At 52.3% G+C, this 13,505-nt stretch overlaps 1 protein-coding gene across 5 annotated transcripts; it reads left to right on the top strand.

Moving 5' to 3' along the window:
- The first annotated feature begins 138 nt into the window (after window positions 1-138).
- On the top strand, window positions 139-12,531 carry LOC108154956 (vacuolar protein sorting-associated protein 13B). Of its 5 annotated transcripts, none has more exons than XM_017285466.2 (14): window positions 139-223; window positions 281-1,662; window positions 1,721-3,068; window positions 3,142-3,899; window positions 3,953-4,145; window positions 4,201-4,820; window positions 4,986-6,935; window positions 7,001-7,225; window positions 7,279-8,318; window positions 8,383-8,745; window positions 8,800-9,555; window positions 9,619-10,103; window positions 10,161-12,121; window positions 12,180-12,531. In XM_017285466.2, the coding sequence occupies exons 2-14, from the start codon at window positions 382-384 to the stop codon at window positions 12,399-12,401; spliced, it is 11,202 nt and encodes a 3,733-aa protein (XP_017140955.1). In that variant the 5' UTR covers window positions 139-223; window positions 281-381; the 3' UTR covers window positions 12,402-12,531. The 5 variants fall into 5 exon arrangements, with proteins under 5 accessions (XP_017140955.1, XP_017140956.1, XP_017140958.1 ...); XM_017285467.2 differs by having other exon boundaries at window positions 167-223; window positions 315-1,662; XM_017285468.2 differs by lacking the exon at window positions 139-223 and having other exon boundaries at window positions 238-1,662; window positions 4,213-4,820.
- Window positions 12,532-13,505: the final 974 nt, after the last annotated feature.

The following is a 13,505-nucleotide window of genomic DNA, read 5'->3' as shown; positions in this document are numbered from 1 at the left end:
CAGCTATCGTTCCTGCATGTTCCTGTTTGGTTCTGTTAGCGCGCAGCGCGTCTTGCAGCAGCACCAATCGGTCGGTTGGTCGCGAGGAGGGCTGTGTTTTTGCCTGAGATGCGCGCATAACAGCCTTCTGTTAACATCGATGTTTCTCCACCTCTAATGTAAACGTCCGCTGCCAACACTGCTTGCCGGGGCTAAAACGTAAACAATCTACAAAAAATTACAGGTAATATTTGCTTTATTTTATTTTTGGCTTAGCAACGACACGACACAAAATTTACAGCATGTGCTTCAAATACCTTTAAACGCGACGGCAGCCCGACGTCTGGAGTGAATCTTCAGCGCGTGAGAATCGACGTGGAAAACTGAAGGACGGGAACAACCATGTTCAAGCTAGAGTCCTACATCACCCCGATTCTGCTAAGCTACGTGGCCAAGTATGTGAAGAATTTCCGTGACGAAGATGCCCAGGTGTCACTGTGGGAGGGCGAGGTGACGTTTCAGAACCTCGACCTGCGCCTGGAGGTGCTGGAGGAGGAGCTCAATCTACCCGTGGAGCTCGTTTCGGGGCACATCCACGAGCTGAGCATCCAGGTGCCATGGACAAAGCTCATGTCGGAGCCGGTGAAGATTATCATAAACACAATTGAGTTTGTGGCCAAGCTGCCGGACAATGAGAGCAGGCAGCGTCGTGCCTCGTACCAAAAGGAGCAGCGCCGGAAGGCGAAAAAAGCCGCAGTGGAGGCTGAACAGCAGGGTGCCGCCCCCGCCAGTAGCTCAGTTGTGGTCAAAAAGATAATCAACAACATCACCTTGCAGTGCCACAACATCATTCTGAAGTACGTCGAAGACGACATTGTCGTGTCCATGAATGTCCAGTGCATGAACTTTAGCCCCGCCGGCGAGAACTGGAAGCCCACAATGGTGGACGTGCACCCTGTGTCGGTTTCCATGCGCAAACTGCTGCAGATATCCGATCTTACCATCTGCCTCGATAAGCGGAACACGGCCGGAAGGATTGAGGTGTGCCAGGAGCCGGTCCTCTATCGCTGCACCCTGGAATGTCGCGTCCTGCGCAAGTACAATGCCACCACAGTCAGCACCTCGAGCACGACCAGAATCGGGGTCTTCACCAAAGCGTTGGACATTAACGTGTCCTCGCTGCAATTCCCGATGGTCATGAGGTTGGTCAAAATGCTGCTGGAACTCAAGCCTGCGGAGATGGAGGAGGAAGCTCTCAACCCAGACGATCCAGAGGAAACAGCGGAGGGCAACGAAGTGCCGGTGGGGGGTACACAGCCCGAGGGTCAGAGTTATCTGTGGTGGGCCTGGAACCTTTTGCCTAGCTTCGAGTCGCAGGTCCCCGACCCCGACCCAGAGGAGACCATTGGCCATGCCTTCGATATAGGCATATATGCTGAGGAGCTGAACTTTCAGCTGAAGAATTCGGAGTTCTTCACCGATCAGGCCATGGGAGGGATAAAGCGGATCCGCTATACACCCATCCTGCGCATCAGTTTGGGCGGCATCTACTACGAGAGATCGCAGTTGAAGGAGAACGACTGGACGAACGTCAAGGCGGGGCTCTCGAGCCTTTGCATGGAGCCCTTGGGGGCATACAGGAGCGAGGATCCAGTCGATCGGGTGTTGGTCAATACCCAGGAGGTGAGCCGACCATTCATTTGTGAGACAGAAAGTTGCATTTTCCACGATTTTATTGCAGTCTTTAAAGGGGCGCACATTCATCGACAAGAGCCTGTTCGACGAGCACTTTATGTTCTCGGATCGCACCTGGTGCCGCCACAACTACGAGGACTACGTGGCCAGGAACACAGATGAGTATATGCTCTTCCGCAGCCCCGTGCTGTCGTTCGATATTGTCGAGTACCGGGCCCCAAAGCCGAACAGCCATCCCCTGGCCGAGAGCCAGCTGAAGGACCTGGGACTGCGCGTTCAGTATCGTCTACTATCCGCTGGGATTACTTTCCACTTCTCACAGTCATTTCTCCAGGTTAAGAATGTAATTAGCGATTTATTGCGTCCTTACGATTACTCGGGATATCATTCAGAGTCGGTCAGGGAGGAGCCCCAGCACGAGGAGCACTTTAACACAGACATGACCTTGGCGGACTTGGAGTACCTCATTGGATTCGCTCCCACCTGCAACTACAAGATCGAGCTGCGGAACATGACCATTCAGCTGTATCCGCGCCAGCAGCCAGAAGAGTCCTCGGCAGCGAATCAGCATCAGCTGTCGACCACGGTCAAGCAATCCCTGCTGCCATATCTCCAGCTAAGACTTCCCCTAGTCGAGGGCACGCTGTGCAAGCCAGTGAACGCACACCGTCTGGTCCAGTTGATCACCCAGCTGCAGGACAAGCCGCGAGAGCTCCTCAATTCGTGCTACAATTGCTACAGATTCAGTGTGAAGAATATCACGCTGATGATCCTGAATACCACGCCCGAGAACGGCCGCGCCAAGCTGCTGAACATTCCCCGGATGCAGTTGAACGTTAATCGCCTCCTGCTCCCCCATCTCTGGCGAACCAACGATGCTGCGCTGGAAACGGCGGAGATTCAGTCGGAGATCCTGACTGTAGAGTTCTCGAAGCGCGAGCTGATCCTCGCCAAGCGCATCACTCCGCTGATAGCGAGCTTCAACGGCACAGAGCTCTGTGCTGTGTCCCATCTTGTGGCGCAATCCACTGCCAGTTCGGATGTGATCAAGCTGCAAACGCTGGCCACAAAACTGCGACTGAATTTCCACAAGTATCACACGCATCTATCGGTAAATGCGTCGCTGCGAAGCCTCAACACAGATGCCTACCACACGAAGATGAACATGCGCAACGTGGTGCTGTCCACCACCAAGAACCTGAACAACAAGTGGCTAGAGGTGCAGCTGCAGCTGCCACTGCCACTGCAGGAGACAGCCATGCAGCAACAGGAGCAGATGCCCGGGACGGTCATGTGTCTGTGGGTGGAGCATTGTCGCTTTACCATAGATATATATCTCCTGCAGTTTCTCAAGTTCCCAGAGCACACAACGAAAAGGAAATCAACGGAAAATGGTATGCCATCAGGGAATAAAGCCTGAAGATTGAAGATTTCTGTTTTCTAAACTAAATTTTCGTTTTATTTCAGAGATCGAAATGGATGTGGATGCTGCCGCAAGCCAGTCCGAGCATCATTTTTCTCAATCGGTGTCAAACTATTCCACGATATCTGCCACAGCGTTGCCCCTTCAACCGCGTCGAATCAGCCGCAACAATAGCCGCAAGATCTCCGTCCCTGAGGAGACAGTGCATCTCAGCTCCGAGCGGGATGAGAGGCACACACAGATGGAACCAGTAACCGGTTTATTGATGGACAACAAGCCGCGGAAGACTGCTCTAGATCTTGGTCAGCTGGCGAAGCGTCTCGGCTCCATGGTAGTGCTCGCAGAGATTGCCCAGATCCGGGTAGACGTGTGCGAGCTCATGGTGCGCAGGAGGCCCGCAGAGTCGGATGTGGAATACACGTCCATACGGCTGCCCCGCATGAAAATCAAGTCCAGCAACTGCGATTTCGTTTCCCGGGGGAATATCAGGAGTGTCATTTTGGTGGATGCCGAAGCAGATCTGGTCAACTGGGTCACGGATCTGAACGACTTGAATGTCTGCTACTGCAGGGGTGACATATCAGAAGAGGTTTTGGCACCAGTCAGGACTACCATCACTCTGGCCATGTCCTATAAGCCAATCGAGGAGAAGCTTCCGGGATCCCTTCATTCCAAGAAGATGGCCGCGGTGGATCAGAAGCAGGACCAGACCTCCGATAAACCTGTAGAACAGCGAGGCTTTGGTACTTACTCAATAAATGTGCACGTGGACATGTCGCCCATCAATGTTTTTGCTCGAAGGGTAAACCATTCTACATAACAATCGAGTAACCATCTAATCGCACGATATTCCAGGTGAAACTTCTACACGAGCATTTGCAAATCGTTTCCGAGATTCACAGATCTCTCAGTCCTGAAGAGGATGGCAATGTCAAATGGAGCTCGGGTCCCCGACTGGAGGTTTATACGGGCAGCTCCCAAACCTATCCCGTGATAAAGGAGTTTTTGGAATTGGATCCCAACTTTGAGCCCCCTCAAGCGAAAAATGGTGATACAAGACACAGACCCGAGGTCATTTCGGCCTACATTTAAGTCTATTTTAGTTCCCAATTTAGATGTCTCGCTGATATTCTTCTGCCAGTGGACCATACCACGGATCAGCTTCGAAATGGAGAGCCCCACCGATCGCAAACAGAACAAGGTTGTCGTGACTTTCGAAGATCTACTACTGAACGTGGACAAGCATTCGGACTTTACGAAGTTCACCACCAAAGTGGAGAACCTGGGACTCAACTACTACGAGGCCAAGCCGCACGGGGAGTGGCTCCAGAAGGATGGCTTCTACGTAAAAATGCTGGGCGACAGCGGCAATTTGCCGCTGATTAGTGTGGTGGTTACCACCGTCAGCCTGCAGGATCTGTACTCGAAGATTGGAGCCAGAAATCCCCGCAATAGGCAGCACACAATCTCTGAGCTGCTGATCGAACTGCAGCCCATTGAAATGGTCCTCGACCTGGATCAAATCACAGACTTTGTGATTCCCCTGTGCGGAGTGATAGAAATAATGAGGGGCAATCATCAGGCACCTAGCACCTCAGCAGCTATTGAAAGCCGCTTAACCACCGTTCAGGACTTGCCCATGGTGCATCTGAACAGCAAAGGAATCTATATCTACCTGCCATTGGCCACGGGCAGAAAGTGCTGCAGTGTCTTGTTGCTAAGGGTAAGAGTTTTGATCATCTTTAGGCGATATTTTTTTGTATAAGGAGAAAAGAATCGAGCAGGAGCAGGAGCAGGAGCGCCACCTAAACACGAACGTCTCTATTCACGACACTCATACCACCAATCCTTAAGCGATCTAACCACATTCCTTTGTTTCTTGTCGTAGATTGAGACTGTGCAGCTAACGCCTAGCCTGGAGAATCCTTTAGTGCGGCAACTGGTTCGCCAGGACATCTACCAGAAGGCCGCCGAGCTGAACATGCTGAGCACCCCCGGAGCCCTGGTCGAGGATCGTCAGTACGAGCTGAGCGTCAGAAATGTATCCCTGTCCACTGGGAACTGGCTGCAGACCCAAAAGTATCACATGGAAAAGAGTCTGGCCAGTGAGCACAACAATCCGGCCTTCGAGTGGAACAATCAGACACGTCCCACTGAGCTGGACCACATGGACATATTCAGGGACTTCGACTTCATCATGGTCTATGCCCCGGCCATTATCTACGATCGGTTCTTCGTCTGCGGCCAGAGTGTGGAGTACAACTGTGTGACGGACTTTGTGGCCACTCTGACCACACACCAAATCAATCTGATATCCTGCATCCTAGTGCGTTTCCAGCGTTTGTACAGTGTCCTCGATCAGATGTATGCCAAAGAGTCGCTGACGGAGCTGTCATCACAGTCAACGCACAGCATCACGTGCACCCCCGTGGACATTTCGGCCAAGAGCAGTCGGCTAAGACACTCTGGCCATTCTGGCCGGTCCAGCGCCAAGCGAAGTCGTTCCAGTTTCGTGGATGCCAGGAGCAGCAGCGAAGTCTTTGTGGGCTCCTGCCAAAGTGATTCCGGAATACACGTGGGAGGGGGTCGTGTAAAGGGAACTCAGAAATCGCAGGAGGAGCTGCAACCGAGTGGCGTGCGCTACCCGCAAAGTGTCTCCTTTGTGGCTGGGATATTTGTGCTAAAGATCTACGAAGTCCTGGAGCTGGAGGAACTGGAGCAGCCAGTGATGAAGCCGCTCATTCTGCTGACTGTCTCGCAGCCCAGCTATATGTGCACCCAAAGTCTGAAGGCAACCATCACGCAGGCATCCATTTTCAATCTAAACGTAACTGTGGCCACTCCTGGTACGGACTCTTCGGTAGACCCCTTCAATGAGTCTGTGTTTGACACCCTGCCAGGTACTCTCAGCAGTTCGGGGATTCCCCCACCGCTGCTCACTGTGCGGTCCCAGTGCGATCGCATCCATCAAACCGAAGTGGATGTGGAGGTGCGCAAGCCCATAGTGCTGCGCCTGTGCGAGGCGAGCATCCAGCAACTGGTCAACAATGTCATCCGCATCTACAACGTGCTCCTCGAGACTCCCTGCTTCGCGGTGCGCAGCGAGCGGCCTGTGGTCCAGGGCACACAGTTGCGGCAGATGAAGAAGCACTGCTACAATGCGGACCGATTGAATCTGTCCTTTGATCAGGTCAGCATCACGCTCTGCGACGAGGAACGGTCCTACAAATGCAGCTCCGTTTGGCTGGACTTTAGCACCAGCATCAAGTTCAATCCGCGTCCCCAGAAGGCCGTCATTAGATCGACGATTGGCTCCTTCTACATCCAGGCTGGCGAGAAGATCTTCCTGCATCCCCTGTTGATGCGTTTGTCCGTGGATCTAGTCAGCGAGCCATGGTGTGACGATCTCCTGATCAACGCCACTCTCAAGCTACACTTTCTGCACGTCGATGCGAGCGTTTGGAGTATTCTGCAACTGCAAAAGGCCCATGAAGGTCTCGGCCGGATCCTTGAGTATGCCCATCAGGAGTGGCAGGGCTTTCTGGAACATCGTCCGGCAATGGGCACTCCAGCAGAGATTGCACCCGGAGCGCTGATCAAGTGCAATCCATCGATCGACTCGATCGGGCGCTGCAAACGCTCGCTGAAAACTAAAGCAGAATTCTATCAGGACGACCTCAGGGCGGGCGCCTTCCAATTTGTCTACTTGAACTCCGAGTCCGTGCTGCCTATGCCCTACCAGGTGCAGATTATCAAGAAGAACTACGGGATTATCTGCTGGCGCTATCCACAGCCACGCCAGATGACCAGCATCCACATCTATCCTATTCCCATGCCAGTAAGTTGCGCGCTCTGAGATCCACTCTGCTTCCGGCAGTCTAGTCAATTGATTTCTCCTTAAAGGTCTCAAACCCCATACACATCAAGTGCAGCATGGAGTACTTCAGTGAAACGCACGAGACTTTTCTGCACTACTGCGACTTCCAGCTGTCGGAGACGGCCACCAAGCAGCTATCCCCACAAGATCGTCAGATCTGTGCGAACATCTGGAGAGTGGTCATTCTGCAGTCGCTGATTTCTGTCGATGGCACCTGCTTTGAGGGAGATGAGGATGAAGATTTCCATTCTGTGCGTAATGTTTCTAATTGAAGCAATGACATTATTATTCTATTATTCTACAGATCGACAGCAGTCGCATTGAGCAGGCCTTTAAGACCGATGCAGACAACGATTTCATATTGCATCCAAAGGTTCTTGTGGGCTGCATGCGCATCGATACCATCTTCAGGGCAGAGACAGTTCCCAGGCTGCAGCTGCTGCTCTGTTGCCAGGACATGGAAGTAAACCTTCTGAATCAGCCGGATGGCAAGGGGGAACTGCCTTCGCTTTTGAAAGAATACTCCCCCAAGCGGTCAATAGACTCCCCACAGACCTTTCTCACAGTGCACGTGGGAGATCTGCAGGTACACTCGGCTGTCTATGGCAGGAATGACTTCAGTCTGGAGACGGACTTCCGCGCGCGCGTAAAGTGCTTGGACTATGGCTTCCTCAACATGCTGGACATCCTGGAGCCCATGAAATTCTCCAGCTACGCGATGTTCACCCACTCTCCGCGCTCGCTGAAAGCGAACTTTCTGCTGGACAAGCTCCGCTTCAACTGCGGTCCCTACATGATCCACACTCTGCTCAGCTCCAAGCATCACTGGCTGGAAGTGCTGCGCCAGAGCGAGATACGTCACACTTTAATGCCCAAGTGCGTGGTGGTCAACCGCATGCAGGCGGGCCTAAGCTTCGGGCAGACGGGCACGAACGAGCAAATATCCCTGGCACCCCATGAACTGCAGCTCTACCACTTCCGCAGCTGTGCGCAAGGGCAAGAGCTAACGTTCTTCATTCGGAATCCAGAGACCAAGCAGATGGAGGCCAGCAGCTCGGTGCCTATAGCCCTGAAGTTCGAGGAGGAGCAGAGAGTGCGTCATCTGCGGGTGGGAAAGTGTTGCATCACCATCAAGGTGGGAAAACTGTCCGCCACGCAGATCTATATACTGGTGAAGGGCCAGATTGAGCTGATCAGCATGGTGCCCTTTGAATTGATCACCGAATTCCGCCAAGAGGGAAAACGCTACGACGAGAATACGAGACCACACGAGCACCTGCTTTTGGCCAGGGGAAGGGCATCCTTCTATCAGACGGTGGTGCGAAATGGAGACATTAACTTGCGGTAAGAACATGCCAATTTATTCTCGCACTTTTGACTGGATTACCTGGATTACTTCATTCCGCAGTCTTAAGTTAGCGGCTGGTCGCGGCAAGGGACGCACTGGAGATATTCCTTTGAAAACTAACAATAATCTGCCTTGGCTGGTCAAGGTGCCCATACAAAACCCCGTCCAGCAGTTTGTCAGCGTGTGGGTGCGCATCCTGCGCGAGGATGTGGATTTGGACTCAGCCGAACCGGACTTTCATCCGCAAAAGATATTGATTTGCATTTGGCCCATCTTCGAGATATGCAACATGCTGATCGACGATCTTCAGGCCACAGAAAGTACGAGTGGGCAGAGCTCCAAGATCACAGCCCATGGCGGAAGGATGTCTCTGCAGACGGCTACCACGCACAGCACAGAGCATCGCGTTGGCTTTCAGTTTCCGTAGGTTATCACACATCCTGTCGCACGGGTATCTCTAAATGCATTTTGTTCCAGGGCTCCCTTGTGCAGCACCTCCCAGGAGGATTATACACTCATGCTCAAGACCATGGACTGGCACAAGTTCTTTTACTTCGATCCCGCTCAGTGGACGATTGAGAACTCGCTGCACAAGCTGGGGAAGACGGTGAAGCCCAAGTGGCCGCTGAGCGACGATGAGGAATCGCGCGTGCTTCGCCGTGTGTCACTGACCAACGCATTCGATGTGGAATACCGCTTAAAGGCCACGCGGGACTTTTCCTGCACTTTGGGATTGGAGGTTTCTGCCTGGGGAATGCTCATCAATGCCACCGGCCTGGACCTGAGCATCTGCCAGACCAGGGACCGCGAGCGCCATCAACTGAACGCCAACTGTCTGGAAATGGTGCCCAAATTGTGCGGTCTGTTCACAATTGATGTGCCTTTTGGCTGCAATTGGATCGCCTCGACGCCCATTTACCTGGAGGAACTGGCCAAGACAGTGGAGAACAGCCCCAAGCGGAGCATGATGCTCCGCTGTAATTCCTTTGTGGACATCGTGGTGGTGCGAAACGAGGAGGTGCTGCGAATGATGCTGGAGTATAGGCTGGAGGATGGGCGCCGTGTATTTAAGCTGCGCTCCAAATTCGTAATCACCAATTTCACAGATGTCTCTCTGAATGCCCTGCCCTTGACCATGGATCACAAGGAGACCTCCACAAGGGAGGAAGTGAATGCGTTCAGCATGGCCAACAAGAGTCGCAGTCTCGTATCTGTGGATGGGGCAAAGAATTGGTGAGAGATCCGGTCTATGTACCGAATTACTTATTTATGTTCTCTTCTCTTCCCGCCCAGCAGCGTTGGAGTGACGATGGACGTTTTCTACGATATTAATGCCCATGCGGCTAATCATACCTGCGATACGGCTTTCGTATACTTTCTGTGCTTCAGTGTGGCTGGTAGTCGCGACATATCTATACCCATTCCCCTGGCCATACCCTTCACGAGACGCTGCTTCAGCCTGCAGTCTGGAAGGGAATCGGTGCCATTCATGATCACTCTAATTGAGAAGGACAATGTCCATTATCTGAATATATTCCGCGACACGGCCCCGGCCCTGATCATCAGCAACAGCACGAATGTGAAGTTCATTGTGGCCCAGACGAGTGCCTCCGGCAACAGCAATGTGACTTGCACAAACTCCGAGTTCGTGGGGAGGCACTTTGAATGGAATCAGTTGGTCTCGCCGCACAGTAAATGTTACTACACCCCGCCGCAGATGTACGCCAACTTTCCCGATGTGGAGTTTACCATGTGTAATCTGTCGTTAGCTGTATATAATGGTGGGTTTTACTCTCACTCAAAAGTGCAATACATCTAAAAGAGGTTCCTGCTTTCAGAAAAGTCCTGTGGCAAGAAGAAACTCGGCTGGTCAAAGCCCATAAGGACCGACAAGTCGTGGAAGAAGTTCTTGCATGTGCCGAATCATGGCGAAGTGAAGGTGGTCGTCTGTGATAAGCATCGCGTCATACGCGTCAACATCTACTACATAACCCAGCAACTGGAGTTTTCTGTGAAGGATCTACGCTCACGGCTGACAAAGCCAGAGAATCGTTTGCTGCCCTCAGAGCAGGATTCGGAAAGACAGTTGGACGAGATCGAGACTGTTACTGCTACGGCGTCAGCTACGGCTACTGATGCCAGCGATCCATTGCCGGACATTGTGGGCTGTGCCCATTTTAGCGAGGAATGCGAGTCCCCGCCACAGATTAAGATACGAATATTCGTGAAGAGCTTTGTGTTCAGCCTCCAGACGGACAGTCGGCAGAAGGACTACTTGAAGACGGAGGTGTGTAATGTCTATGCAGACGACTTCATGCTGGCCTACGACGACGACGAAGATCAGCGAGTGCTGCGCTTGCAGTTGCCGAATCTGCAGGTGGATAATCAGTTGTACTCCAGCGGGAAATACGATTTCCCTGTTCTGCTCTGTGCTGAGCAATTGTACGAGCGTCACAATGGCCTGCCGCCGGTATACGACCTGGATGATATGTACAAGCTGCAGGCCCAGAGTGGCCCAGTCTCCCTGCTTACGTTTTACTTGTACCAGGACGAATGGCAGCTGCAGTCTGTGCGGTGTCATGTACAGCCGTTTCGTGTCTACATTGAGGATGCCTATCTGAATCAGTTGCTGGAGTCACTGGTGGAATGTGAGCCATCCCATTGTGTGCACACGCCCCGCGAGGAGCACGACAGGAGCTTGCTGCCCGATGGGCAAATCCTCTTGCCCGACAACGTCGTGGCGCAGTCATTGTATATAGCCGAGCCCTTTCGCCTGAACAGCTTCACCGTGGAGCCCCTCAGCCTGCTCCTTTCTGTCCACACATCCTCTAGACTTTACATAGCCCTGGACCACTCTCCACTCTCCTTCTCCCGCTACGAGCGCCAGCAGATCCTTACAGTTCCCCTACGCTTCGGACAGTCCTTGGGGCTGCACTATCTCAGTGGAGCTATTTTCGGAGCCGGCTGGGTGGTGGGTTCCCTCGAGATTCTGGGAAGCCCCAGCGGGCTAGCTCGCTCCTTCAGCACCGGTCTGCGAGACTTCATCTCGATGCCTGTGCAGGGGCTGTTTCGAGGGCCCTGGGGCTTTATGGTGGGCGTGACACAAGGTTCTGCCTCTCTGCTGCGTAACGTAACGGCGGGCACGGTCAATTCGGTTACTAAGCTGGCCGGTTCAGTGGCACGGAATCTGGACAGGCTCACTCTGGACGCAGAACACATCGAACTGACGGAAGCCCGACGACGTGCCCGACCCCAGGGCTTTGCCGATGGCCTCACACAAGGCCTGACTGGCCTGGGCATCAGTCTGCTGGGCGCCGTGGGAGGACTTGCACATCACACCCTCGAAGCCCGGAGCTCTGTGGGTGTCATTGCGGGTCTTACCAAGGGCATTGTGGGAGCTTTCACGAAACCCATCAGTGGAGCTGCCGAAATGCTGGCCCTCACTGGGCAAGGCGTTCTCCACACTGTAGGCTTCAACGCCATGCCGCAACAGGTGGAGCCCAGCGTTTCTCGGAACATGGCTCTGCACCCCGGCTCGTATCGCATCTGGAGCAATCTTCCAGAAGAGCTGCGCCGCGCTCAGATATTGTTCTTCTGCGAGATCACGCTGCTCGCCAGGGATCAGCTGCGCCCGGCTCTGCTCTTCCTGACCACTTCGGTGCTGGCAATCATGGAGTCGGACAACGATAATCTGACCTTTGCCTCTGCAGTGAGCAAGGTGGCTGTTGCAGAGGATCGCGACGATCCCACAAAGTTTTACTTGAGCCTCAAGCCAGAGCAGATGGAGGACTTTGAAGGGGTAAGTGGAATCAAATCAGCTCAAAACGGTAAGGCCATTAACTTTGTCTTAATTCCAGCAAATAAACTACACCAATGAGCGGATCATGAAGTTCTTGAATACCTCGCGACTGCACACGATAGCCAACGACTCGCTGAGCGATATTTTCCAGCTAAATGAACACGAGATGGACTACCACTTGAAACGCCAAACGCAGTGTATATTCTACATCCAACCCAACTACGGCAGGCATCTGATCCACTACTTGAAGGTAGTCGGTCGGATGCAGGCCTCACAGTAGCCAAGTATATTTAGGAGGGAGGAAGTCTCGTGACTAACTCCAGTTATGTTTTAATTGATGTGTACGATATTTTATGCCAAAAACAAAAGACAATTTTTGTTACCTTTTTGAAATAAAAATAGGAAAACCAAGCAGTGTAATAAACAAGCTTTAAGATGGTAGCCCTCCAAAAGTTCGCTCCGCAAAATGCAATTTAATAAATTGTATTTTGGTTAGGAGCCACCCACAAACCAAAAACTTTAAACTATGTGCAGGCATTCCGCCAATGAACTGCAGCTCGAACTTGGATGCATTTTAATGGCGCGGACAGATAAATCGATCTAGACCAAAACAATGCAAGTAGCAGAAACTTGTAAAAATGTACTTGACGTCCACAAAAGCCGCCGATTGGAACGCTTCGCCTTTTTCCTCGCTTCGCCTTGCTTGGCTGTGGTTGTGGCTTCTTGGCTCAGCAGCGAGTCAGTGCACAAACTGAGGATTCAATTATGGCTGGGGCTGGCGTACCGCAGCCGCAAGCAGCCCCCACACACCGGTTGCTGGTTGCTGGGTGCCTGCACAAGGCGCTTATTGACGCCCCAGGTTGACCTTCTTTATGTGTTTGACATGTCCCGGGAGGAGGCACAGCCACAGCCACAGCTACCGCCGCACCGAGACACTCGCACACACGAACTGAAATGCCTTCCTTCTATTGTTTAATGTTTATAAAAGGTGTGCATTTTACGACTCCCCCGTTTCTTGCCCTAAAGTTGGCTCCTATTGTGTCCGGTTCTCAGTCGTAGAGGTATTCATAAGCATATACAATGTATGTATAAGAGCACTGTGTCCTGCTCCTTAAAGTGGGCTTTCATATAATTTAGTAGTCCCTTTCAGAACCATTTGCTGTCCAATTAAAATGCATCCTTCAACAGCTATGCCTATGCATTAATGAAATTCAATAGATGCAACCGATTTCCATTCGAATGCGACAGGCAGGCAGGCAGACAGGCCTAATAACCTGCATTTAAAATGCTTTTTGTGCAGTGAAATTGAAATGAGCATAAACAGCATTACTTCCACAACCATTTGTATACCATACACATTGGTATTCGTTGAGGGCCACCAACT

Source organism: Drosophila miranda, chromosome 2, assembly GCF_003369915.1.
Source record: "Drosophila miranda strain MSH22 chromosome 2, D.miranda_PacBio2.1, whole genome shotgun sequence".
NCBI lineage: Eukaryota > Metazoa > Arthropoda > Insecta > Diptera > Drosophilidae > Drosophila > Drosophila miranda.
Note: the sequence above shows the minus strand (reverse complement) of the source record. Positions and strands in the feature narration are given on the sequence as shown.

What these genes read in the sequence shown, in the direction of transcription:
- LOC108154956 (XM_017285466.2), top strand. Translation starts at nt 382, where the DNA reads ATGTTCAAGCTAGAGTCCTACATCACCCCGATTCTGCTAAGCTACGTG. An exon ending in TCAATGTTTTTGCTCGAAGG is followed by an intron (nt 3,900 to 3,952) that starts GTAAACCATTCT and finishes ACGATATTCCAG; the next exon opens with GTGAAACTTCTACACGAGCA. An exon ending in GCAGTGTCTTGTTGCTAAGG is followed by an intron (nt 4,821 to 4,985) that starts GTAAGAGTTTTG and finishes TTCTTGTCGTAG; the next exon opens with ATTGAGACTGTGCAGCTAAC.